At 50.6% G+C, this 25,214-nt stretch overlaps 1 protein-coding gene and 1 pseudogene across 3 annotated transcripts; one reads left to right on the forward strand and one right to left on the reverse strand.

The window, feature by feature from the left end:
• The first annotated feature begins 1,699 nt into the window (after nt 1–1,699).
• On the forward strand, nt 1,700–21,698 carry SUDS3 (SDS3 homolog, SIN3A corepressor complex component). 2 transcript variants are annotated; one of them, XR_013975615.1, is made up of 14 exons: nt 1,700–1,959; nt 4,521–4,590; nt 7,302–7,357; nt 8,657–8,728; nt 9,491–9,510; nt 10,725–10,881; nt 14,201–14,296; nt 15,191–15,252; nt 15,379–15,400; nt 16,066–16,171; nt 19,186–19,270; nt 20,459–20,544; nt 20,634–21,266; nt 21,373–21,698. XR_013975615.1 is itself a non-coding variant. In XM_080941148.1 (13 exons), the coding sequence occupies exons 1-13, from the start codon at nt 1,818–1,820 to the stop codon at nt 20,656–20,658; spliced, it is 999 nt and encodes a 332-aa protein (XP_080797274.1). In that variant the 5' UTR covers nt 1,700–1,817; the 3' UTR covers nt 20,659–21,698. The 2 variants fall into 2 exon arrangements, 1 of the variants encoding a protein (XP_080797274.1); XM_080941148.1 differs by having other exon boundaries at nt 20,634–21,698.
• A 1,656-nt stretch (nt 21,699–23,354) lies between these two features.
• On the reverse strand, nt 23,355–23,746 carry LOC308439513 (V-type proton ATPase subunit G 1-like; annotated as a pseudogene). The gene has a single exon. The product of its transcript is annotated as a V-type proton ATPase subunit G 1-like (transcript).
• Nucleotides 23,747–25,214: the final 1,468 nt, after the last annotated feature.

Genomic DNA, 25,214 nt, shown 5'->3' on the forward strand with positions numbered 1-25,214 from the left:
CATTTCACACAGAGGAACTCTCCCTTACAAAGAGAGCCAAGATTTAATTAAAACAAGGTAGCAAAATAGGAAATGTCAAGATAAATGGGACCCAGAACGAATGTTCTCATTTTTAGAAGTCTCTCTGGGGGACAATTTGGAAATACATTTGATCACAGAGGCTGTGAGAATTGGAATCCTGTCCTGGGTTCCACCCCGTCTTCCTCTGTGTTCCTATCTGCCCAGCCTTGAGACTTGCTCTGTTTTTGGTGCAGATTTCAGTTAACTGGATGGGGTTCCTCTGGACACATCCTCCCTGCCTCTCCAACGATGGAGTGAAGCTAGGGTCCCCCGCATGCCAGGCAAGTGCCCTACACACCACATGCATCCACAGCCCTCCATTTTTTGTTTTCCAACTTGGTCTCACTAAACTGGCTGGCCCTGAACTCACTCCGAAACCCAGGCAAGCCTTGATCTTACTCTGTCCTCCTGCGTTTATCTTCCTGGGCACCTAGGATTATAGTCATGAGTCACTAGGCAGAGCGCATAGGTCTCCTCCTCCTCACCCCTTCCTCTTTCTTCTCCTCTTCCTTTTCTCCTTTTCATCCTCCCTCCACCTCCTCTTCTAAGCAAAACTGTAACGCTGTGTTCCTCTTCTGGGGGTGGGAAGTACAGGGATATGCAAATTAACACATGGAGAAACTTAGTTTTATAACTTTTTTTGCTTATTTTCAAGACAGTGTTTCTCTGTGTATCCCTGGCTGTCCTGGAACACACATTGTAGAGCAGGCTGGCCTTGAACTCAGCCTGCCTCTGCCTCCCTTGTGCTGGGACTAAAGGTCACTCTGCCCAGCGTTGGCTTCTGAATTTAAGTCAATGTAGTTCCTGTAGGGAAATGCTCTGTATATTCACGTGAAAATTAGCAGGTTAGCAAGTTACTGTTTCAGGCCAAAAATACCTTAAAAATCATGTTCAAGGAAACACAAGGCAGCTCTCCCGGATTCTAAACTGATACCACCGTTTTCGGTTTTTGAAAGAATGGTAACTCTTTTGATCCTTTGTAAAATTGTGAGAACCGCTTACCCAGTAAATCTATTCAAAGGAAAGCACTGGCAAGGCCTAGGGACATACAGTCATCTGACCCGCGGATAAAATGCCAGCAAGTTGCCTTTATTGTAATTTTTAATAAAATCCCCATTAAGGCAGGGGCGGAACCACGCACCCCATTTTCTGTATCACACACACACACTCAGGCTTTCCAGGCTTCCAAGCCCACCATGAGAAATGTTCACGTCATTCACCTGCTTGAGTCAGAGAGCTTGCTACCAATCCATGGCTTTGCAAAGCCTCCGCCCATCAGATCACCTCCATGCACTTTAGTTTTGACTCCAGGCGCCGCCTGGTGGCCGTTTCCAGAAGTGTCCTCCTAACTTCGGGGCCCTGACTGCAGACAGGGCTGGCCACAGATATGCCTGACTCCAGAGACTCCTGTCTCTCCCCCCCCCCCCACAACCCTCTTCACCCTCACCCTCCCGTGGTCGGTCGAGGATTCTTAAGATGGTGATGACGACGCTTCTGTGTCAGAGAACGTGGAGCCCGGCGTCTCGCCCAATGCCTCGAGGACGGCTGGATCAGGCTGTCACCGGGCAGCCCACGACCCGGAAGTAGCCGGATGCGCGAGGCCCCCGTTGCCCAGCGCGGGCGCCGGGGGCGGAGCTCGGCGCGGAGAGAGACCGGGTGTCCGCGGCTCTGGCTGCGCGAGGTGGGGGCCGTCCGGGGCGCAGCCAGGCGGCCGCGATCTCCGCGGGACACGCTCCTGCCCGGCCCGAGGCGGCGACATGAGCGCCGCGGGGCTGCTGGCTCCGGCGCCCGCTCCAGCTGCAGCGCCACCCGCCCCGGAGTACTACCCGGAGGACGACGAGGAGCTGGAGAGCGCCGAGGACGACGAACGCAGCTGCCGGGGCCGAGAGTCCGACGAAGGTGTGACGGGGATCGGGGCCCAGGGGCTATGGCGTGGGGGTTCAGAGGTCTCCGGAGCTCTTCACAGCTAGGGATCCCTTTAAGACTGTCCCCAGCCTAGTGTCTCATTTCCGCACTTGGGTCGGAGTGATGCTCGCCTTGGCTTCCTCGATCCCAGCTTTTCTGCTCAAAATGTTTAACGCCCCTAGCTAGCTCCACTTAGGGACCTGGAATCGGGCAGGTGTAATTATTCATTTGGCTCGCACCTCTCCCAGCTTTGTGACCTTAGAGCTGTCTTGTTTACCCACCTCCTGCGGAGTAGTATGGAGTCCTCACTTCCTAAGTGTGAGGGGTTAAATGGAATCCGTCCTGCCACTGTGAAGTGGATGAAAGGGGAGGACTGGATTTGTTTTCAGGCAGGAGTAGTTTGCATTTGCGTTATCGTTCCTCACGCCTCGGGTCTCAGTCTGGACTTTGTTTACCCTTTGGCGAGTGTGAGGGACGCCTAGAGGGATTGAGGAAGGAGCTAGCTAGGTGGAGAAGCTAGAAGCAGGAGGGCAAGGGGCAAGGGGAGGCCCTTGTGTGGGTCGAGTGGACAGTATTCTGCCACAAAGTTGGGCTGTAAAAAGCAAAAGCTACCTCGACTGCGAGGAGGTGCTTAATAACAAAGCTGACTGGCTTTCACGGACCTCCGGGAAAGTGCCTTCCACTGAAGGGAAGGAGGTGGCTTTGTGGAGACTTGGGTCTGCTATATAGCCTTTCAGAACGCAGCAGCAAATGCCGAGCAGAAAGTTGAAGGAACTGAGTGCATTTGGTTTAACTATGGTAAAATGTTAGGTTTAACCAGGGATTCCCCCCACCCCATGTGAAAGATGCACTTTTTTAAATGACCACGAGGGGGTACAGTGAAGACAAAATTGATCACCTTCAGGCCATTGGATCCAGATACTTACTTAAGACCAGTCTGAGAGTCCAAGTTTGAATGGCAAACAACTTTCTATATGTTGCAGGATATATGATCACGCTGTGAATCCCGAGATTGTGTTGTTTTATTGAAAAAAAAGTTTTTTGGTTGTATTTTGGCTCAGCCTTAGCACATAACTTTAATCCCACTGGCTGGAATGCAGAACATACTTTGAATTCCAAACAATGAAGGTAAAGCTAGTTTGTAGAAGGAAGCACCCTGTTTGGAAGTAGTGTCTAAGTGAGTGTCAGACAAAGTGATGGATCAGAGAGAGATTTGACAGAATAGGATGTAGTCAACTCTCAGGAGAGAGGAAAAGGCTACTTAAGAGAGCAGCGCAGAGGAAAAGGAGGAAGGGGGTTTTACTGGGACAGTTTTACAGAGAACAAGCTGGACACAGGTGAAGACAGAAGGAGCCAGAGATGGAGAAGGAGCTAAGATATTGGCAAAGTAAGAACGAGGCGAGGCAGAGCCGTTCATTAAGAAACTGATTGAAGCCAGATTGAAACAGGACAGCCTGGCGAGGTGTTTGAGTCAGAGCTCAGGAAGAACAACAAGGGCAAGTTTATTTAGCAGTAAGCCTCAGAGGCTCAGAAACATCCCAGGCCAAGATTAGATGTACAGAGGCTAGAAGCTTCCAGGCCTAAGCCTAGGTTAGCAGAGGGGGGAAGCAAACCTCTGAGGTGACAATCAGGCCTAAGCCTAGGTTAGCAGAGGGGGGAAGCAAACCTTTGAGGTGACAATCAGGTGAATAAAAGTTACATTTATATCCATAACTACAGCCCCAACCATCATCTGACCTCTGTCGGTCCCAGGAGTGTAGGGGGTGCGCCTACACACAGACAAAACACTCATACACATAAAACAAAAATAGTGAAAAAAGTGTCATAAACTCATTGATTTTTATGTGTGTATATGTGTCTCTATGATTCATGTGCGCCTCGTGTTCAGGTGCCCTTTCAAACCAGAAGAGGGCGCCAGATCCCATGGAACTGGAGTTCCAGGACATTATAAGCCATCTATCTGATATGGGTGCTGGGGAACCAATCCCATATCCTCTACAAAGACAGTGAACTCTCTTAACTGTTGAGCCATGCCTCTGGCCCCCTTGTTAAAATTTATTTAAAAACAAGGTTTTGAAACATTTAACAAGAAGTATCTTTCCTCGTCTCCTGTATATATTTTTAACCTGTTAACTTGGAAATCGGTTCGGTTATTAGACTTGAAGGTTGTGGGGATGGTCTCCTTTTCACCGTGTACATCTAACATGGGATGGGATGGGCACACACAGATCTCCTCTCGAACTGTGCCCAGTTCCACTGTCACTTTGTGGTCTCTGTCCAGACTGTCTGTGCCCTCTTCTCTCACTGTGCGTCACGTAAAGGTCATTCAGCATAAACCCAAGTTGGAGTGGCATTTCTCTTTAGTTTTAAACGTGTGTATGCATGTGCACACACACACACTTTTTTATTAGTAGGTTCATGCAGGCCCACATTGGATAGAAACTCATTCTTCTCCCAGAAGCCTGTTAATTACGCTGTCACAATGCCTGTGCTGTGGCGATGCTGATTCTGTGAGCCTGACCGTAACTCTCTGCTTCCCCCCTGGTTTCACGCAGACACCGAGGATGCCAGCGAGACCGACCTGGCCAAGCACGATGAGGAAGACTACGTGGAGATGAAGGAGCAGTGAGTAGCCCGTGTGCCTTTTCTCTGGAATGCAGTTCAGTCTCCAGAGACTCTCTTGACCTCACTGCTTTTGACGCTCTGATGTTTCTGTAATTTCCCTCTCTGGTCACATCTGAGAGCCTTCCAGTTAGGACTCTTCGGAGGCTAGGCTAGCAGGAGCCATGGTGGAAATGGCAGGGCAGGTGGTAAGGCCATTAGAATTGCTGTGGAAACTAGTACCCAGGAAGATGGGTATCTTGCAGGTTCCCAGCCCCTGTCCTATTTTGTAGGCCATATTCTGGGTGTCCTGAATGTCCTGGGAATTGACAGGCTGCCGTCCCCTTCCTGCCACACTGTCTGTTTGCTCTCACACGTGCTCCCGAGAGCTCCTTCCTCCGTCTTCAGCCACAATCATGTGTGCCCAGAGAAGCCAAAGCCTTGACTGTTTTCTGAGGGGGAAGGAGGAGTTGTTTTGAGAGTGGACTAGCTTCCAATTCCCAGAGTTTGGGGACTAACAGTGTGTACCATCACACCTGGCCTTTTCTCTCTCTCTTTTTGTTTTTTTTTTTTTTTTTTTTTTTTTTTGAGACGGGTTTTTCTGCATAGTCCAGGCTGTCATGGAACTCGCTCCTCAGACAAGGTTAGCCTTGAACTCAGAGATTTACCGGCCTTTGTCTCCCAAACACTAGGATTAAAGATGTCCACCACGACCACCTAGGTATTGTTATTTTTTTTAGAGAGAAACACATCAACCAACAACAAGAACCGAATCCAGAGTCTTGCCATGTTGCCAGACTGGTGTCAAACTTTTGGGTTCCACGTGTCCTCCTGCACCAGCCTTCTAAGGAGCTGAACCTCAATACATCCTGTGTCCAGATGAATGGCCATGTAGGGTGTGTTGGAGATAGGGGATCACTCAGAGGTTCAGGCTCATTTGGAAATCATTTTGTCACCTAAGGTTTGAACTCACAGAGGTCTTCCTGCTTCATCCCACCCCCTGCCCCGCAAGTTTATGAGGCTCCACACCCAGTTTTCAGGAAGTGGTGCCTGGATCTGTTTTGAGGCTCTTGGTTTGAACCCTTAAGCTCCTGTAGGCTAGGGGGTCCCCATTTCTTCCTCCAGCTCGTTTTGAATGTGAAGGGCCTTCTGTGGCATCTGTCCTTTTCAACCCAAAGGATCAACTCAACCAGGTGTGGCCCATGCTGGTGCAAGGTCACATTAACAATTCATGTGTGTGCACTCAGCTGCACCTGAAACTCTCTGTCTGGTCTTTCTGTGTGAGTCTGGCCTGTTGAAACGTGTTCTCAGACTCTTCTCCGTGCATGAGATGCCAGTGGATCTGGTCCCCAATTCCTTTCTCATTCCCCAAGTATTCCGTTTCCAAGCGAGGCTGAGGTTTGCTACTCCCTCTGTGTGGTGGGAACTCGATGCCCTGGGTTCCGCATACTTCTCAGACACCATCCTCACCTGTCTTTGCCATGTTTCAGGGGCAGTTTTGGTTTTGTTTGTGTGTATGTTTGTTTTGAAGGTCCATTTATTTTTCTTTTACGTACATGGGTGTCTTGCCTGCATGTTCTGTATGTCATGTATGCAGAGCCCTTGGGGGGCCAGAGACAGCACTGGGTCTCCTGGAACCGGAGCCACATACTACTCTCAGCTGCCACACTGGAACTGAAATCGAACCCAGGTCTTCTGGAAGAGCAGCCAGTGCCCTTAACCCCCGAGCCATCTCTAGAGCCAGGCCCGCTCAGCAACAGTTTAGAGATAAACTTTTGGTTACTGTGCCTTCTTCATACTTAGTAAGCTAGACAGCCATTGTGAAGAGAACCGCTTCCATTGTGGTGAACCTCAGTTGTGCATTAGGGCTGGCCCTCAGACGCAGTCAGGACGACTCCCGGGCCTCTCTCACTGTTCTGAAGAGAGGGGTCTGTATCTGTCGGCCTTTTTGAGGAGTGAAAAGGTCTCGAGTCACGTTCTGTGAGGCCTTTGTTGTTGCCACTGAGAAACTGGTGATTTTTCATGTAGAAGCAGAAGTATTGCCCCAGATGTGATATGCTCGGACTCACAGCCCAGGCATTCTTGCTAGTGTGTGTTTGCCTGTAACCTCTCCGTGTGAGAGGTACAAACCGGCCACATTGCTTTGTGTGCTCTGTGCCCTCGCCCAGCCAGGGCTGCAGATCCATCCTGCATTTAGCTTTTGAGCCTGGGAAGGTGGTGGCTTTCACATGACAGGAAGGGTTGTGGACCTGGCCCTTACATAGATGTGCTGAGGGCACCTTATTCCACCACATACAATCCCTTTGGACAGTACATTTCTATGTCTTCTTGTGCATTAAGGGGGTTACACTGTGTTGCACTGTGCTCAGATGACAACTTGCAGGGATTGGTTTCTCTCTTTCCATTGTGCTGTTGGTCCTAAAGGTGGAATTCAGGCCATTAGGGCTGGTGGCAGGTGTTCTTACCCCATCTCCTCGGCCCCGTTTGCTCTTCTTGGTCTGCTCTTGCTTACCTTGTCCTGTAGGGATTCACTAGTACCTGCTGCCCTCGCTCTGTGAAGTTTATAGGGCTTCACAGGGATGGACACACGTCAGGAGGGCTGGGGCCTGTCTCTTTGTGATTGCTTTACTTCAAGACTCCTCAGCCTGATTCCCCTTCTCTACCCTGAAGACCACCGATTGCATCTCCAGGACAGCCTGCTCCTACCTGTGAGCTGAATTGGTCCTCTCTTGCAGGATGTATCAGGACAAACTGGCGTCTTTGAAGAGGCAGTTGCAGCAGCTGCAGGAAGGTAGGTGTACCACTGCTCCAGCTCCACAGCGCCCCCTGCTGCAAATCCTTGAAGTCTGCGAGCCTCACTTGTGTCTGGGGTACGGGTGAGGTTTGGGTCTGGTCTGTTTCAGTCTCTACAGGTCCTGCTGTTTCTTAGCAAGGAGTGAGCTCCTGACTTTCCTATTTCACTGTCTTCAGTGTGGAGCTCACTCCTGACGTTTCCCGAGGGCTTGGGGCGTAGACTGGAGACCACCATGCCTAAGATAGACTTTGTCTTTTTAAGAGGATGTTGTGGGTTGGGAAGACGGCTCAGTGAATAAAGGAGCTTGCTGCCAAGCCTCATGACATGAGTGTGGTTACCACAGTTCACATGGTAAGAGGCGAGAACTCCAAACGATGTCCTCTGACCTCCAGATGCGTGCATGCTCTCACATGGAGAAAGCATCTCTAAGAGAGAGGGGCATTGTCATCTAAGGAATCTAGTTCTCTGTCCCTGATCCAAGCCGGTGCTTCACCACAGTACTGTCTTCCCAGTGTGGTGGGAGAATGTCTTGGTGGCCTGAGACCGAGAGCCAGCTCTCCAAGATCTTGCAGCCCAGTGTCACTTTCACTAAGGAATGTGACTTTGGGGCCTGCCCCTGTCTTGCTTCATCTTCACGGTGAAGAAAGAAGGGACGGGAGCTGAGCACTGGCCGCAGTGTGAGCGGACAGCTGCTGGCTCCGCAGCACGTTTTAGAGTTTTAGGGTTTTGGGGTCCCTGTCAGTGTAACTGATTTCCTGTTGGTGCCTCCTTGTCAGGAGGTGCGCTCCTGGGCCCTGGTCCTCTGCCAGTTACTGTGCCAGCAAGCATGTCCTACAGATGGGGCTCACGGCAGCTGCCTGGGGAGGTTTCAGGATCTGTACCTGCACCATCTGACTGAGTCGTGTTCAGTTGAATAAGGATCTGGTTCCTCGAAGTCATTGATTCACTCTCAGTGCTAACGTACCTTCACTTGGGTTCTGGGCCACTGTATTGATATTGCAGAGTTTTCCACCACCACACATAGCTCTCCGGGGTAGTTGTGACCTAGGTCTCACTGTAAGAGGATGAGCCTTCTCCAGAAGCATGACACTCATTGTCTAAGACCATAGGGCCAGGTGGGTGTCCTCACTCTCACGCCCTGGCGAGAGGCCCACACAGGCTGGCACTGTCCACTGTGTGCCTCCTCCCTGGCATAGCTCCGTAGGTGGCTCCAGTGCTACAAAGTGCCTTAGGAGAGGGACGTGTGCAGAGCAGGCTGCCTCCCTGAGTCACTGTACCCTGTGACTACCCCATCAGGCACGCTTCAGGAGTATCAGAAGAGGATGAAGAAGTTGGATCAGCAGTACAGAGAGAGGATCCGGAATGCAGGTAGGTGGTCAGCGCATGCTCTCTCCTGTCCATGCTCACAGAATGCAGACCCATGACACAGCTGGACCTTCCACTGGGGGAAAGCTGAGGAAAGAGGTGAACCGGGGCTCCTGTTCAGAAAGCTGCTGTCTGTCTTCCAGGAGTCAGGACGTCTGGCGGCTCTTCACTCTTGTCCACTTGGTGGAAGAGGCTGGCGGCCATCATGCTGTGGTTAGCTTGTCTGTACTGAGATGAGGGGCATGGCCGTGTATTGGCCTCTGTGTATTCAAGTATTTAGCAGCATGAAATGCTCCTGGTCAGCTGTGCACAGTGTTAGTTCAAGGTGCTTAAGCATTTGTGCACATTGGCACCTTGACCAATGTGATGTCACCAGCACATTGTCTGTGGCTTTAGGAAACTCACCATTTCATTGGCCAAATGTACTGACCTATATAAAATGCAGGAGTGCCGTGAGTTGCGAACCATGCAGCCAGCCGTCTGGGCCCACAGTTCCCCGGCCTGCTGTGACCCTGGCTTCTAGGACAGGTGGCTTGGCTGCTCTGAATGCCTCACAGTGTCTGAGCTCTTAGTCTGAATTCTGCAGGTCTGAAAGCTCCATGGGGTGTGTGTAGACATGTTTGCATATGTAAATGGATCGTTAGAATTTGAGGTTTACAAAAGAAACCACACAGACTAGAAGTTTCTGGTCTGTCCGTGGTAGTTGTGAACCAAATGTAGTAGGCCCACGCTGGGGAATCTTAATTGTGCTTTTCTCTCTTTCAGAGCTCTTTCTCCAGCTGGAAGTAAGTACCCAGGGTCCTGTGCGTTTGTAGGCTCCTTGGTCCGCTGACCTCCCATTCTGTCAGCAAGTGGCCGGTTTGGGAACATCACCACCGCTCACCCGGTTAGGGATGCTAATGCCTGCTTAGACCTTCCATCCACCCAAGAGCGTTCTGTAGCCCCTCCCCACCACATTGGCTTAAGATGCTGCCCTTGATTGTTTTTTAATTTAAAGTGTAATTTATGTATGTGTGTGCCTCCAGAAGCCAGAAGAGGGTGCTGGATCCCCTGAAGCCAGAATTACAGGCAGTTGAGAGCCACCTAGTGTGGGCACTGGGACCAGACTCAGGTTCTTTGGAGGAGCAGTGAGTTCCTCTAACCGTCTGTGTAGCCCACTGTCTGTTGATTAACCTAACCCCGGTGCTTTGCTAGTGGTTCTCCACAGCCCGGTCTCTGAGATGGCTCCACAGGTCTGCCTTGTTTGGGCTTCTTCATGGGTCATAAGACAAGATGGAGTCAGTATTTCCTTCCATGTCGCAGACAGTTCCATGCCGTGTTGCTGAGACAGGGGGCTGGGTCTTGATAGGCTGCCTTTGTGGCCAGTGGGACATGAAAGGTGCTCTTTGGTCAGATTCAAGTTACTGGAAGGTGATTTTACTAAAATTGGCTTGGCACATGCAGGCCAGGCAGAGCGTATGCTCCGTTACACAGCCCACAGCTGTCCCCCAAGACAGGGGTGGGATTTCACAAGTGGGCTTTCAGGCAGTTCTTTATTTTATTAATAGCTTAATTTTGATGCATAAGTACTCGAGGGTTCGGGTGCCTAATGAATGGTCTGTAGTTGCTTTTGTTCTTATAGATCAGACATAATAGCATACTGTCTGGCTTTAGTGTCGTGTAATTAATTTTGAAGGCAGAAACTTCACCTGGAATGGGCTGTTTTCACTTGAAATTGTGTCCTTCCAAAAGGAACAACCTTAGCTCTCTCTGAGAGACTCTGTTTGCTGAGAAAGCCGGCAGACTCATGGGGAGAGGAACAGGCAGGGTGGCGGCACAGTGCCTTGGACACAAGTGCTCTCACGTGGGTGGGTTTGGGGACCTGTTGGGATTGGCCCCAAGACCCCTGGTCTGTGTGGGTGAGATGAAGTCTCGGGCTTTCTCTGCTCCTGGGGTTAGAGCTGCTCTGGGGCTGGTGCCTGTGGCCGCCCCGCCCCAGCTGCTTCTCTCCCCGGATCAGACGGAGCAGGTGGAGAGGAATTACATTAAAGAGAAGAAGGCGGCCGTGAAGGAGTTTGAGGACAAGAAGGTGGAGCTGAAGGAGAGCCTGATCGCGGAGCTGGAGGAGAAGAAGAAGATGATTGAGAACGAGAAGCTCACGATGGAGCTGAGCGGAGGTACCCTTGTCTGACCTCTCATGCCTGCCGCAGGGCTGCCCTTGTCTGTCCTCTCACGCCTGCCGCAGGCTGCTTAGCTCCCCCTGTACAGGGGTTAGATCCTACCTCATCTCCTGACTGAGTGCCCGAGGCGTCACGTGACAGGCAGGTCCCATTCGGGCTGATGTTCAGAAGCCATTGCACACTCAGGCTCCTTGTCACTGCCATTTGTGTCTTATATTTGAGTTCCTTAGCAGGGCCACCTGAGATGGCCGTTATTATGATTAGAAAACGGTGTTGTCCTCTGACGTCACGAGGAAGATAGCTGTGGGCTCTCTTCCCCGAGGCAGTGCTGCGAGGCTTAGAGCCAGCAAGTCCTTCAGGGCAGTGAAGCTTAGAAGGCTCCAGAGCAGCTTGCCCGTGCCATCCGTCAGTCTGTCGCATTCTGATAGTCGAGTTCCTCCCCAGCTGCTGGGACTTGATGTCTAGGGAGCTCAGCAGGTCACAGACAGGTCTGGGGGGAGTGGCAGTGCCGCCTCTCCCATTGCCGTCTGCAGGCTGGTGAGTCACGGGAGCGTTGGCAAGAACCAGCCATTTCAGAACTTGGCAGGGGCTTCACTGCAAGGCAGCGCCGAGTTTGCTACATGGCCACACAGGTGGTGTGTTCCTCTGCATACCCAGAAACTTAGTGGTTGTCATCCGTTCAGAAGGTTCTGCGGCTCTGGGCTAGCTGATTTTAACAAGTCTCGGTGGGACATCTGGGTTTTCATGGGAATCTTGGAGTTGACTGAGTCAGAAAGTCTACAGCTCACAGGTCTCTCTGTGTCTGCACTGTGGACCAGCTTGGCCATCCCATCGACATGGACTGACTCCTCCGCAGGTCCCCGATGACCCTGATGCAGGGTCTGGTGGGGGTGGAAGGCACGAGTGCAGCTCAGAAACCTGAGGTGGGTGTTGGGCCAGTGTCTTCAGGCTGCACCATGGTGCTGCGCTCAGGCACCCCGTTCCCCCCACTGCCCCAGTGCCGTTTTCTCGATGCTGGCTGTGGCTGGCATTGCCCCCTCTGCACTCTGCCGGAGCCTCCAGCTGTTCGGAGGGAAATCCCGCCCCATCCTCAGGGAAGGACACACTCACCTTATGTGGGCTTTGGTGTCCTAGTTACTGATGAGCATCAGGCCCTGGCCAGGTGGTTTTATAGCCAGCTTCTGAACTGAGACAGGAGGCAGAAAAGACGAATAAAGACAGGGAAATCATTTGTAAGGCAGTAAAGCAGAGAGCCGAGCATTTAAAGCCATCCGTGGGTAGAAGGTACCGATGTCCTTCCTCAAGCCATTTGGTACTTCGATGTGGAGAGCGCTGGCAGTGGAGGGTGGGAGGGAGGCACTGAAGCTGGAAGGATAATAGCTTTCCACAGATGGTGCTGCCGTGGTGTTGGATGGGCGGAAACAAACTGGCTGCTTCCAACTCCATCCACAGACGCAATGTCTTAAAATGGCCTCTTCAATCTCAAGATTTCTCTTAAAAAGTCGATGAGAGGCCATAGGAAGCAGGTGTTTTGGGCCTGCTCTGCCCAGCACGAGTAACTTATGAACCAGGATATAGCAGGAGGCAGTAGGTCTCTTCAGCCTGCTGGGCACACCAGGGGCTAATGCAGTTGCTGGGTGCTGTGAAGAATCTGGTCACCTGGGGGCTGCTGAGATCTGGGGCCAGGCCTGTCTCACTCCCAGGGCCTGCGCTGGGCTGTTGGGCCGTCTAGTAAGCAGAGTGAGCTGAATGTGAATCTTTATTGAGGCCAGGGTTCTAAGTGACCCAGATAACCAGGTGCACATGCTTATGCCATAGGTTTGCAGTTGCCTGCACATCCTGGAGATGGGCAGCAGATGCTTTGAGCTGGCCTTATGGGCGGTCCTGAGTTGCCTGGGGAGGGGCTGGAAACTGACCCAGGGTAGGAACAGACACTCTTCAGTCCAAGCCACCTTTGCAGCCCAGGCTTGATCATTTTTCATTTGCCTTTCCTTTGACTGTTGGCCATCTTCCGCAGCTTGACTTTTGTTGTTCTCCTGGCATTTGTTCACTCACTAGGGTGTCCCCTAACCCTCCGGCCCCTGTTGAAGCTACTCATGATCTCAGTCAAATCCACAGGTTTGCTTTAGGACATACTGTGAGCTGTCATAATGTTGAGGTAGAAATCTGTTGTCTCCTATGAGGTCAGTCAGGAGCCTCTGCTCTGGGGTTAGCTCACTCCTTAGATTTCACTTAAGGAGGGAGATGGGTCAGCTTGCTTTATGGTTAATATGTTAAAGGGAAGTTTGACCTGCAGCTGGGGAGGGGCAGGAAGTGGGAGCAGCCTAGGGGTGCAGAACGAATGGCCTGTTCCTGTGGTACCAATGTTGCCAGGAGACACATCAGGGCATGCTCTAGGTTACCTAGCACCCACCATTCTCCAGTGTTCCCTTCCAGACAGGCCCAGCACTGCCTGGGGTTCCAGGCCCTGGTGGATTTCCTGGTGAATGGATGGGTAGGAATTGAACTATGAAAGGGTGACCCAGCGGGACTCTAGGTCGTGCCTGCCTCACAGAAGCTAGGAGGCGTCTAATGCAAGGCAGTTAGTTGGGTTAACTGCTTGGAGGTTACACGACTGAGACATGTCTTGCTCAGATAGCCTCTTCAGCATCGTTTGATTTTGTGCCTCAGTTGAGCTCTTGGGCTCACTGGCCAGACTCATAGGAAGCAGATGTTTGAAGCTCTGAATAGCAGGTCTTAGTGGTGTTAGAAGTAAGACTGCAGGCAGATGCAGACTCAGGTGTCAGGCTTGCCCATCCCTCGAAGAGAGCATATCTGAGTGGGGGGAGATTTCCCTGTGGAATCCTTCTCTGAACCTCATGTGGAGAAATCCAGAATGAAAGGTGGCCCCATTTCCTGTCTTTGTTGTATCAGTCTTGACCTCAGGTAGCTACAAAGAGTTATGAAGAAGAAAGTTGGGAGTGTGTAAACAGACTTTAGTAGAAACCTTGCTGGGGTCAGTGGCCTTTAGAAGGGCGCTCTGTGCCATGGGCTTCAGCACCCAGCCTCTGTGGGAGCAGAACTGAGGTACCTGGCTGGTCCCCAGCCTCTTTTCAGTCCCATGGCCTGTAACTGTGGGTGCTCACCAGCGTGACTCAGGTAAGCACAGAGCCTGCAGCCTGGCATGGGCATCTGGCTGGGGTCGTGCATAGACTTAAGCATGTGTGGTCACACAGCTGTGATGGGGTGTCCGTGGGACAGACATTTTTAGACTGTACGAACTCCAGCTGGCTTCAGGGGCAGTTGGATAGTTTCACCCCTTTCATTCCCGCCACAGATTCTATGGAAGTGAAACCCATCATGACCAGAAAATTACGGAGGCGACCAAATGATCCTGTCCCCATTCCAGACAAGAGGAGAAAACCGGCTCCTGATATCCTTTTGTGCCAAGCTTGAACAGTGAGACCCTATGCTTACTGGCTCATCGTGTGCACAGAGCCATGATCTCATAGAACAGTGCCAGTACTGGTCGGGAAAGTGTGCGTGAAATGCTCACCACAGGTCGGGTTGGCCATTTGCATGGGAGTCTTCAACCATTGCTTTTCACTGGAGAGGTTTTCAGAAAATGGTCACAGAGAAAGGAACTCTTTTGGAAACTCCCTTCAAGCTCAGGGCAACTTACAGTGAGATGTGTAGATTGAGGGCAACACTGCCTGCCGTGGTCCAGGTTACCCACCTCTGCCTCTGGGCTGCAGACTGCCCTGGTCTAGGTCACCCGCCTCTGCACTGGTGGGCTGTGAACTGTGCCACAGGTTCATGGCAAGACACTGTCTAGCCATAGACATGGCCAGTGGGCCAGCACGGAGCAGCTCTCTTTGGGAGATTAAACGTAGCAGTTTGCCCAGAGTGGGCTGCACTTTGTGCCCCTCCAGTAGAGGGCGTGCTCCAGCCCCGTTCACCGTCACAGCATGATTTAAGCCACTGTGAGACTGAGTTTCCTTGTATGTCTGGAAAGCTTACGCTTTGGGAGCAGCAGTGTTTTCTACCCTGAGATGAAATTGTCACCTTACGGTCCTGTGTTCCCACCACCACCGACATCTAACAAACAGCTTCCCTTCCCCTCAGAGCAGTTTGTATGACAGGCATGTTGAGTTCTTCCCTGTGCGTGATGACTTAGCATGAGAGTTGGTGTTTTAAAGTGGCGAGTTCTTACCTTGAAAACAGCCTTTATGTAGCCCGGGCCTCGCCGGTCCCAAGGCGTCGGGGCGTTGTGTGCCTTTGTCTCCTTGGAAGCCATGTGTTGCGTGCCTTCTTTAACTCTCAGCACCTCAGCTAAACTACTTGCTAACAGACGAGCAGATCATGGAGGACCTGAGGACGCTGAACAAGGTACAGTGGGATGTCTGATGTCCTTGCAACTCACGTGACATAGGCCCCTGTCCCTGTCACCATGACATCTGTGATGCTTTACCTTCTAAGATTTTCTCTGAGACCTTTTTGTTGTTCTTCCTACAGCTTAAGTCACCCAAGAGACCAGGTGAGTGCCAGATGACATTGCCAGTCTTTGTACCTGCCATTGGAAAGCAGGTATGGGATTTGCAGGAGTGGATTAGGAGAAGTCATGAAAAGGTCAGGAAATGACACATGTGCCTCTCCCATGTTGTTTTCTTTAAAGCTGGCTGTTTGTCTTTTCCTTGACTTACTATGAAGGAGACCCTCTGTGTGGGCGTCAGGTGGGCATTAGGTTCTTTCTGAAGCTCCGTATCACTGCTGGTCTGGTCCTGGTGAGGCCCCCTGGCTGTTCCCAGTCCTCATTAGTAGACCATACACCCTGTACATGCTCAAGAAATTTTGAGTGAGCTATGATGATTTGGTGACCACACTAATTTTAGAATCAGTGCGGTGACCTGGTAATGAGGGGTCATCAGATTGCAGAAATTGATGAAGTCAGCACTAATGGCCCCTGTGACTAGCCAGTGGCCCCTGTGACTAGCCAGTGGCCTCTGTGGATAGCCAGTGGACTCTGGATAGCTACTATCTGCACCCAACCTGGGCAGCACAGTGACTTTGCCTCTATAAACAACGGAAGGACTTGTGAGAATTGTGGCCACACTGTGTATCAGTCCCTGCGTGGCATTGCTGGGCCCTGTAGGCCCAGGTTCACGGTTCTGCTTGTCATCTTGGCGTCTCTCACTCCTCCAGCTTCCCCGTCCTCTCCTGAACACTTGCCTGCCACACCTGCAGAGTCTCCAGCCCAGAGGTTTGAGGCGCGGATAGAAGATGGCAAACTGTACTATGATAAAAGGTGGTAAGTTGTGGGTCGTGTGGACTGCTCACGGCGGTCTCCGAAGAGCGGTTTGTGGACGGTCGGGCCTGGTGAGCCGATGATGTCTCGGTGTTTTCTCAGCTTACCTCATTATGTATTAGTTTAATTTCTTTTGGTGGTGCAGACACTCAAACCCACATGCTGGGGCTCTGGCCCAGACGGAGTCTTGAGTGAGCTTCTACTTAAGACCGAGGGCCAGCTGGTGGATGCTGAGAGGCCACTGAGAGCAGCGTTCCTCCAAGTGTGTCTCATGATGCTTTGCACCATGCTGCTCTCTCCACATTGGAAGTTACAGGCTGTCCCCCTCTAGCCAACACAGGCCACATGTCCTACTCCATCCCCTCCTCTGTGTAAAAAGTGACAGGAGAAAAGGATTTTGTGATCTAACCAGGCTGGAGGAGGGCTCTGCTACCTGAGCCGAGTGGATGCTCTTCTCAATGCTGAAGGGTTCTCAAAGGGTAGAAGCTTTTTGTTGGCAGCGGTTCCCTCTTCCTAGACATCCTTGTCCCTTTCAGGTGTCCAGGAAGTGTAGTTGGGAGATGCTATAGCTGAGCTGTTCGGTTGTCTGTAACTCACTGGGAACAACAGAAAGGAACCCGAGCAGCTCATACATATTTATTCACTCAACAAACACTGGTTAGACATCCCAGGTAGTGGTCACTCCTGCCATCCTTTCAGGGGTCTTTAGCTCTGATGTCCAGGGCTGATGTGCAGGCTGTCGCTGTACGTGGATATGGCTACACCCTGACTTCCTGTTGGCTGTATGGAGGAGGTATGGTCACCAGAGAGCTTCTGTCACTACCATTAAGTAGTGACATTTTCTGGCACAGCTGGTCATCTCTCAGGGTCCCAGGACCTCAGAGCCACAGTCACGGATGCTCAATTCTCTGCATCAAATGCAGTGTGTGCATAAAAACGAGTCTTGGGGCTGGTGAGTGGGCAGTGCCTGAGCAAGCTGTCCCTCTGACCTCCTCACATGTGCTGGCGTACTCTCTGTCTGTCTGTCTCTCACAGACCATATTTCTTATATCATCTATGGTACAGATGCTGTGTGAATGTGCTCTGTTGTTTAATAGATTCCAGTATTAATGTCACTGACATGTGGGGCTTATTTTCCAAGGCTCATGTTAATTCAGATATTTTAACAGTTGGGTCTTCCTGCTTTAGTGTCTGTCAGCCTGCTGCAGTCACAATGGCTCCCTTCCTGCAGATGTGTGGTCTTGGCCTTGCTTGTTTTTGTTTCTTAGGTCAGTGTGCCACCACTAGGTGGCAGGTCCTTGCTGCTTAACTCTAGGTGCAAAGTGAAATTTAAAAAAAAAAAAATGTTTGCAATAACGAAAACCAAATAACCTTTAAAGATCAGGCCAGCATGTAAGGATGGCCTTTGGGAACAGCGAGATTTATGGCTAACGGTTCTGTGGATCTGTGAGTTTTCCAGCCATTGTGATATTTCAGGTGCTGTTCATTTTGTAACTGGCCTCCATGCTTTGTCCTTCTGGGCTTGGTCCAGAGACTGAAATGTCTTGAGGAGGAAAACATGGGACAGTTTTTTTTGTTTTTGTTTGTTTTTTTTTTTTTTTTAAAGAGGGACCCACAACCACTAGCGTCTGGTCCTTTCAACACAGGTGTCTGGTTTGAAGTGTCAGAACTCACCGTGTTCCTTATTGTGAGCAGAACGATGGTGTCTCCAAACATTTTCCTCTCAATTTTGAAGTTGTTTTTGTGTGTGTGTGTGCTGTTGCATACGTTTTGAGATGCCATTTTTTCTTTCTTGGTCTAGTGCCCTCTCTTCCCTTTGTTTCTGGAGTCAGTCCTGTGGAGGTGTTGGCAGCTGGGCCGCCCTGCCCCGCCCCATTCTTATTGCAGGGGGCTCTGGAAGCCCTGCCTTGAGGCCTCCCCTCATCAGGCCCCATGCTCTGCTTTTGTTCCTTTGTCCCTGGAAGCTTCTTCTGTTCTCCCTTCCACAGACACAGCCCTGGCTGACAGAGCTTGTTTCCTGATGTCTCTTCCAAAGGCGGGGTACAAAGCATATCCTGGGGGCTTTAATGACGGCAGGAGGGCAGTGGGTTAGGGCTCCGTCTGGGTATGGTCTGGGTGTGGTCTAGCGGCTTCCACCTTCTCTCCTCTGGCCCACTTCCCATGTTGTAGTCTGCACTGGCAGTTTGCCTTATGCTTTGACATAGACTAATGACCCTCGCAGAAGACACGCTGGAGAGCTGAGACTTTAAGATAGCTAGCCAAAGGCGATACAGAGTGCGTGAGTGAGTGTGTGTGTGTGTTTTCTCTCTTCCTCTCTCCCACTGTCTCCCATCCTCTCCTTGCCCCCCCCCATATCTGGACCCGCAAATGTGACCAGAGATGGAGTCACTCCGAGCCTTCTAGCTGTCACCTGACTGCAGGGCCTGTTTTCTGTGGCATGGGTTCCCTTAACGCTCTAGAGCTGTGGAGTGGGTCAGGTTTTGGGAAATGAAGTAATTTTTTTTTTTTTTTTTACGTGATAATACAAGGATTTTGGCAGTATGTAGAATTCAGTTGCCTTTTCCCTACTCCACATTCCTCTTTTGGACTGACCTCATGGTTCCGTGTTCCCTATCTGTGTAAAGTCATGTGCTTATTGAAGCTGGGAGGATGCATGGTCAGGAAGTGTGAGGAGAACTTGGGTGTGCGTCCCCAGCACCCATGTTAAAGGCCGGGCATACGGCACATCACTGTCATTGTGGTGCTGGGTGCTGGGGAGAAAGATTCCTGGGGCTCACCTGCCAGCGGGTCTAGCAGAATCAGAGTTCCAGGTTGAATGAGAGACCCCATCTTAGAAACAGTGATTGGTGACACCCAGTATTGGGGTGGAAGACCGTCTGTCTGTCTGCCTTCTGAAGCCCATGCTATTGCTCGGTTGTGTGTTGCTGAGACTCCTGGAGGGGTGGTTCTGTCACTGGTGTTTTTTTCCTGCCCCTCCCTCCATCCTGATATTTTTGTTTGTGTCCTGGTTTTGGTAGGTACCACAAGAGCCAGGCCATCTACTTGGAGTCTAAGGACAACCAGAAACTGAGCTGTGTGATCAGCTCAGTGGGAGCCAATGAGGTAGGCACCTGATCTCTTCCCCAGGAGAGCAAGTAGCTCTGAGAAGTGCTGAAAGTGCGGTGGGGTTCTGTCTCCTGCGGGGTGTGTCAGCACTGTGGGGGGAAACAGTCAGCAGCACCCTTGAGCCTCCGTGCTGCCTGAGCCGGGCCCTGCAGCTCCGTATGCGCTCCATGGTGCACGGGTTTGGGAGCCCCCCTGAGCAGGAGAGAGCAAAAGGCGAGCACTCTGGTGCCCTCTAGTGGCTGCATGCTGACAGTGGTGCTTGTGTGTGGCGCGAACGCCACCTTCCTACATGCCATCAGACTTGTCTGTGAGGATGAGTGGGTCACTGGGCACCAAGAAGTGCTCAGTAAATGGGCTGGTGTCGCTGGCCTGCCACTCCTGGCTATCCTTTCAGTCTGACACACCCTGTTGTGCCTCTGAACACAGCGCTGCCAGGCACTCCATGAAGTTAAAGCTGCTTGTGCTACCAGAGGATGCTGGGCTCCTGCTGGCCCTTCATTAGGAAGATGTCAGCAGTGTCTTACCTGCACAATTAGAAGTTTTAAAAAGTCTGAAACTTTCATAGCTGCATTGGCTTAATCTTTTATCAGTCACAAACGTCTGCAGAGAAATTGATTTTCATGTGTCTCTTCTCTGTTAGTGATTTGTGCTGGTGCACGGTAAATCTAATGAAACTGGATTATGGAATAACTTAAGCCTCTGGAATGCTCTTAGCCGCTCTTAAATGCGACCAGTTTGCAAAATGATAGTTTGCGTGGAAGTTGGAGACAGGCTCAGATGAAGGAATGCCATTCTTTCAGAGGCTGAGTTTGTGAGACTTGCCTCTAAGCCAGAGCCAAGCTGGGGGTCCATCAGAAAGTCGTGGTGCCTCCCAGCCAAGAGGGCTTGTGATTGTGTGGTGGGCTGCTCTGTACCTGGTGATGGTGGGGTAGCCTCAGTACTCACGTATATCAAATAAATAAATCTTTAAAAAAAGAAAAATATGATCACCAAGTCCAGAGTCCTGAAGACGGGCAGAAACTGAGCCGGCTCTATTAGAGGTGTGGGAGCTGCCGATCCTCCACAGTGGGCAGGCTGCAGAGCCGCCTCGAGAGCCGCGGTGCTTAGAAGGCCCCTGGAGCAGACGCAGCCCACACCCAGGCCTTGCAGGAATCCCTCTCACTCTCCCTGGTCTTGTCCCTGCAGATCTGGGTGAGGAAGACCAGTGACAGTACCAAGATGCGAATCTACCTGGGCCAGCTGCAGCGTGGGCTCTTCGTGATCCGCCGGCGGTCAGCGGCTTGACTTTCTACGCGCTTCCTCTTCCCTTGACCCTTTGTCTGGAGTGGTTTTTATTTTTGTTTTGTTTTCTTCTTAATAGAAAATTCTTAACTTACCGGGACTAGCTTCTTGCGTGGGACATGGAGAGCACTGGAGTCTTCAGGGCGCTCACATGGCCGCCACCTCCATCTCTGTACCGCTCTTTCCTGCCTCGGCCTCTTCCAGACCTCAGTCACCAGAGACTCTTGCTTTCGGAGTATTGGGTTCACCCACCTTCCTTGTATTCCACTCTTGTCTTGTTTGGTTTATACTTGATCCTTTTTCTGACCTCCTTTGAGTTTGAAGGGAAGCTCATTTTAACAATTACCTTTAGGTGTTTGAAGAGCAGCAGTGTGCTCTCCCGCCCGAATCTGATTGGCAGATCTCGTGCCTGCTTCCCGAGTTGGGCCCAGAAGCATGGGGCAGGAGAGTTCTCATCTCATCTGCCTTGGGCTTCTACTCCACTGACTGTCTTCACCCTGGATACTGCAGCCAACGGACAGGGCTGGGGGAGGGGCGTGGCATGTTCCTGGAGTCCCCACTGTGAACAGCCTCCAACAAACATGATTTATTTAGACATGCCTGTCCTTGTTCAGGGTGGAAGACGTGGAAATTTCAGAAGTTTCCATCTGTATCTCCCTTCTCTAGCTCCCAATGGCTACAAGTATCTATCGCGTGCCCCATCGTGGTGTAGGTAAGGTGGCAAGGTGGCTGCCTGCGCTGGACCCAAACACCATGGAACCCCCAGCCTCTTGTGAGGTTTGTCCCACTTTGGTGACAAGAACTCTGTCAAACTGCAGCCACCAAATCTGTGTGTTGCTTGAGCCCCAGCGAAGCCACCTGCCATGGCCCTCTTGCTCCCTGGACCTGCTACTGGAGAAATGACTCGTATGGCTGGGCAGGAGGTTCCTGTGCTCTGTCTGCCAACATGCCTGTGTGAAGAGGATCAGTGACTGTCACCATCTCTGGGCTGTCAGGCTGACCACACGTGTCACCTTCAGGTGTGGAAAGCCACGGTCGGCCCTGTGCCTCCCACAGAAGACTGTACAGACCCGTTGTTTATTTATAGCCACTCTCCCACTGGATTTTTAAGAAAACAGGATAAACGATGATGTTTATTAATTAAGTTGCCAAGTGGTCTGTTTGTTCTCTGCCTCCTATCTTCCACCCACCCCACTGTCACCACAGGTACCACGGGGATCCCCACACTGTAAGCATCTTCACGGTGAACCCCCCCACTCTCGGGTGCTCACCACAGTGAGCCCCTGCTGGGAGCTCCCATGAAGAAACTTGTTTAGATGTTTTTGGTGTTAGAACTCTTGCTTAGCTGTGACCTTTCATCAGGAGAACCTGTACCCCCCATGGGGGTGGGGTGAGGTGGTGGCAGGCTGTCCCTCCACCATGCCTGGCCACCACATTGTACTTTGGTGAAGTAACTTTGAGGACTGGGATGCAGGTGCCTCTGCCTTCTGTAACTTCAGAGGTCACCCAAGGCATACTTAGACGTGGCTTTAAAACTTCATTTGTGACAGTGAGAATGACCAGGGATTTGAGATACAGCCTTGAAAGGGAACATTCCAGATCTCAGACCAGTGAGATTCTTAGTCCTCCTTGATGTGAAATATCTGCAGTTTTGCTGTGTGTGTAGGGCTCCATTTGTGGACAGAGGTCTTTCAGTGAGGGGCAGAGGCTTCAGAGGAAGCCAGATGGAGGAATGGGAGACTGGCCTTCAGCTTGGTGGCTTCAGGTGAACTTGAATCAGATGGCACACCTTTGCTGGGTGGTATATCAGGATGTCTTCTTAGGTGTTAGCTGGCTACAAGTCTGTAGTCAAACGAGCTGTGGGAGTCTGTGTGTTGTTTCTCCTACACTCTTCTCGAGCCAGTGCCCTCCTGATACCTTTCAGACATTTCCATAGCCATAACCAAAAAGAATGTTTTCCATTGAATGCTAATATTTAGTGGTTGTCGAACCACCATTGTGATCTCTCTAAGACCCCAGAACCTTATCTTCAGGTTAAACGACCTATTCCCCTGTGGATGGCTATTTTTTTTTTTTTTTTTAAGAAAAAAGGAGGGCTGGAGAGATGGCTCAGCAATTAAGAGCACTGACTGTTCTTCCAAAGGTCCTGAGTTCAATTCCCAGCAACTACATGGTGGCTCACAACCATCTGTAACGAGATCTGATGCCCTCTTCTGGGGTGCAAGTGTACATGCAGGCAGAACTCTACATAATAAGTAAAAAACAATTTTTTTTTTTTTTTTGCAAGACAAAGTTTTACTGTCAAACGATTACAAGCACACCAAATAACATGTAGCAAGTTGAGTCCTAGCATCTAGTGGTTTGGGTTAGGATACACTGACAGCAGCCTGAACAAGCACGTTCACTGTCCTAATGATCCAGGATAGAGCACCACCAGGCTGCCTGCTTCTTCGCAGGAGTTACAAATAGCTACTTACTACCTTTTCAGAGATAATGCCCCTGACCTTTAAGAAAGTAGAAGGGAACAATTTACTCCTTTTCTTCAAAGATTTTTTTTTCTACCAGACTAGTAAAAGAAAAGCTACCATTGATACCCGTGACTTGGGTGAATACACAGGAAAACAGGTGACATATACGCCTTAAAGACACACAAGGTAAGAAGATGAAACTTCAGGTGTGTAATAAGTCTGTAAGAGAAACTAGATTTGATGTTCTCAAAAACTAAGGGGTTCTACAACAGCATAGAGAAATAACTGAATGCCTTCCAGAACAGACTCGAGTTCTGTGGAGGTTTCCTATTCTATGGGGGCAGATCCCATGCCGACCCACAGAGCAGGCTCTCCCACCCCCATCCGGTTATGAGGTAGTTCTCATGGGTTTCAGGCCGAATGTCACACACAAAGGCCAAGAGGTTATTCAGGACTTCATCCCCCTGTTCTGCTCAAAGTACTTCTGGAGGATGGCCATTCCTGTGTCTCCCACCTCACTGCCACAACTGCCACGGGACCCCAGTGCTGCAGGTCTTTGGCCTTGAGTTCCTTCTCTGCAGGCAGCAGTGTTCAGTTTCAGCCTGGGCTGCTTTGGCCCTGCTTCAGCCTCTGGTTCTTTGGCTTTGCTGGCCTCGGCCACCTTCCCGGCCACCCGCTTCTCTGCCTGCAGTAGCTGTTGGATGCCCTGTGACTGACTCGCCATTGCTGCGGGGACTTTCGGCCTAAGTCAACCATAAGTAAATCTTTAAAAAAAAAAAAAAAAAGTAAAAAGCTTATAGATATGATTGATTACTTAAGCTAATTGAAGAGGGGCGGATTCCTTTTACAGTATTTTCTGTTTCTCTTTTTTTCCCCTTTAACTTTTATGGTTTAAAAAAAAAAAACATTTTTAGTAGATAATCTCCTTAAGAATTTTGCTTCTCATCTGGTAATTTGGAATCTCTATCCTTGAAATAAGGGCCCAAACTGTTTTAAACTTAAGGTAAATCTACAGCCATTTCAAGCAGCTGGTGGGCTTTCTCCAGCGCCATTAGCTGGCTCCACCATCAGGGTTCCTAGAGGTGACTGTAAACTGTAAGAATAGGTTTTAAAGTATGGGTCTTTCTGAGGAATAGTCTTTCAAGAGAAAGCCTTGCTGAAGTCTTTTGGGTCACTTGGCTTGCTGAGTGATCAGAATTTACTTGAGGTTTCTCTTCCATCGATCACAGGGACAGGAGTTTATGAGGAAACCGTGGATGTGCTAGTTTCCTGTTCAAAGGCTCCCAGAACCCCCAGTTCTTCCGTAAAAGCACAGGGCAGGAGCTCCTTCCCCCAAACTCTGTGATTGGGTGGAAAGGTAGAGATGAGACACAGATCATTCAAACTGTCCCCATCCCTAGAACCACACACGCCTTACTGACTTTGCTCTCTGCAAATGGCCTCTGTTGACGTCTACCCGGAAGGCTGGTGTCCACAGGTCTTTGAACTTTAAAATTGTTTTTTTTTTTTTTTTTTTTTTTTTTTTTTTTTTAAACCCCTATTGGACTCTCCAGTTTCCCCCCCTCCCCCCACCTCTTCCCTTTCTTCTTCCTCTCCCAGGCCCTCCTGCTTGCCCCTCCTCCCCTTTATATCACCGGGGCAGTGGCTCGTGGCGGTCCTGCAGTGACTTTCCAATTTCACACTTACATGCTCCTGCAAGTATTTGCAAACTAACACGTATGTAAAACCAATAAAGGGCAACAGCGCTCAGCCCTGTTAGAGAACCGTCTGTCCGTCTGCCTCCCTTTACCACCCCCACTGTGACCACTACTCTTCCCCCAGCACATGGTGGATTCTTCTGAGAATCCGATTAAATCTATCAGTATAGGGGTTGAATTAGGGTTCTCTAGAATCACAGAACTTAGGGAATGCCTATGTATTACTGAGATGACTTACAGTCTGTTGTTCAACTAACCCATCACTTCTGTAAACAAGAAGTCCAAGAATATAGTAGCTGCCCAGTCTCATGAGGCTAGGCGTTTCAGAAGGTCTTTTGTGTAAGCTAGAATGAGGAAGGAATAGGTTCTAACAGATGTGCAAGAATCCAGGTGAAGAAGAGTGAGCCTTCCTTCCATTGTCCTTATGTAGGCCCCCAGCAGCTTTGTCCTAGGCTGACCTTGAACTCAGAGATATCCTTGCCTCTGTCTCCCTGG

This window comes from Micromys minutus (genome assembly GCF_963924665.1).
Source record: "Micromys minutus genome assembly, chromosome: 29".
Taxonomy (NCBI): domain Eukaryota; kingdom Metazoa; phylum Chordata; class Mammalia; order Rodentia; family Muridae; genus Micromys; species Micromys minutus.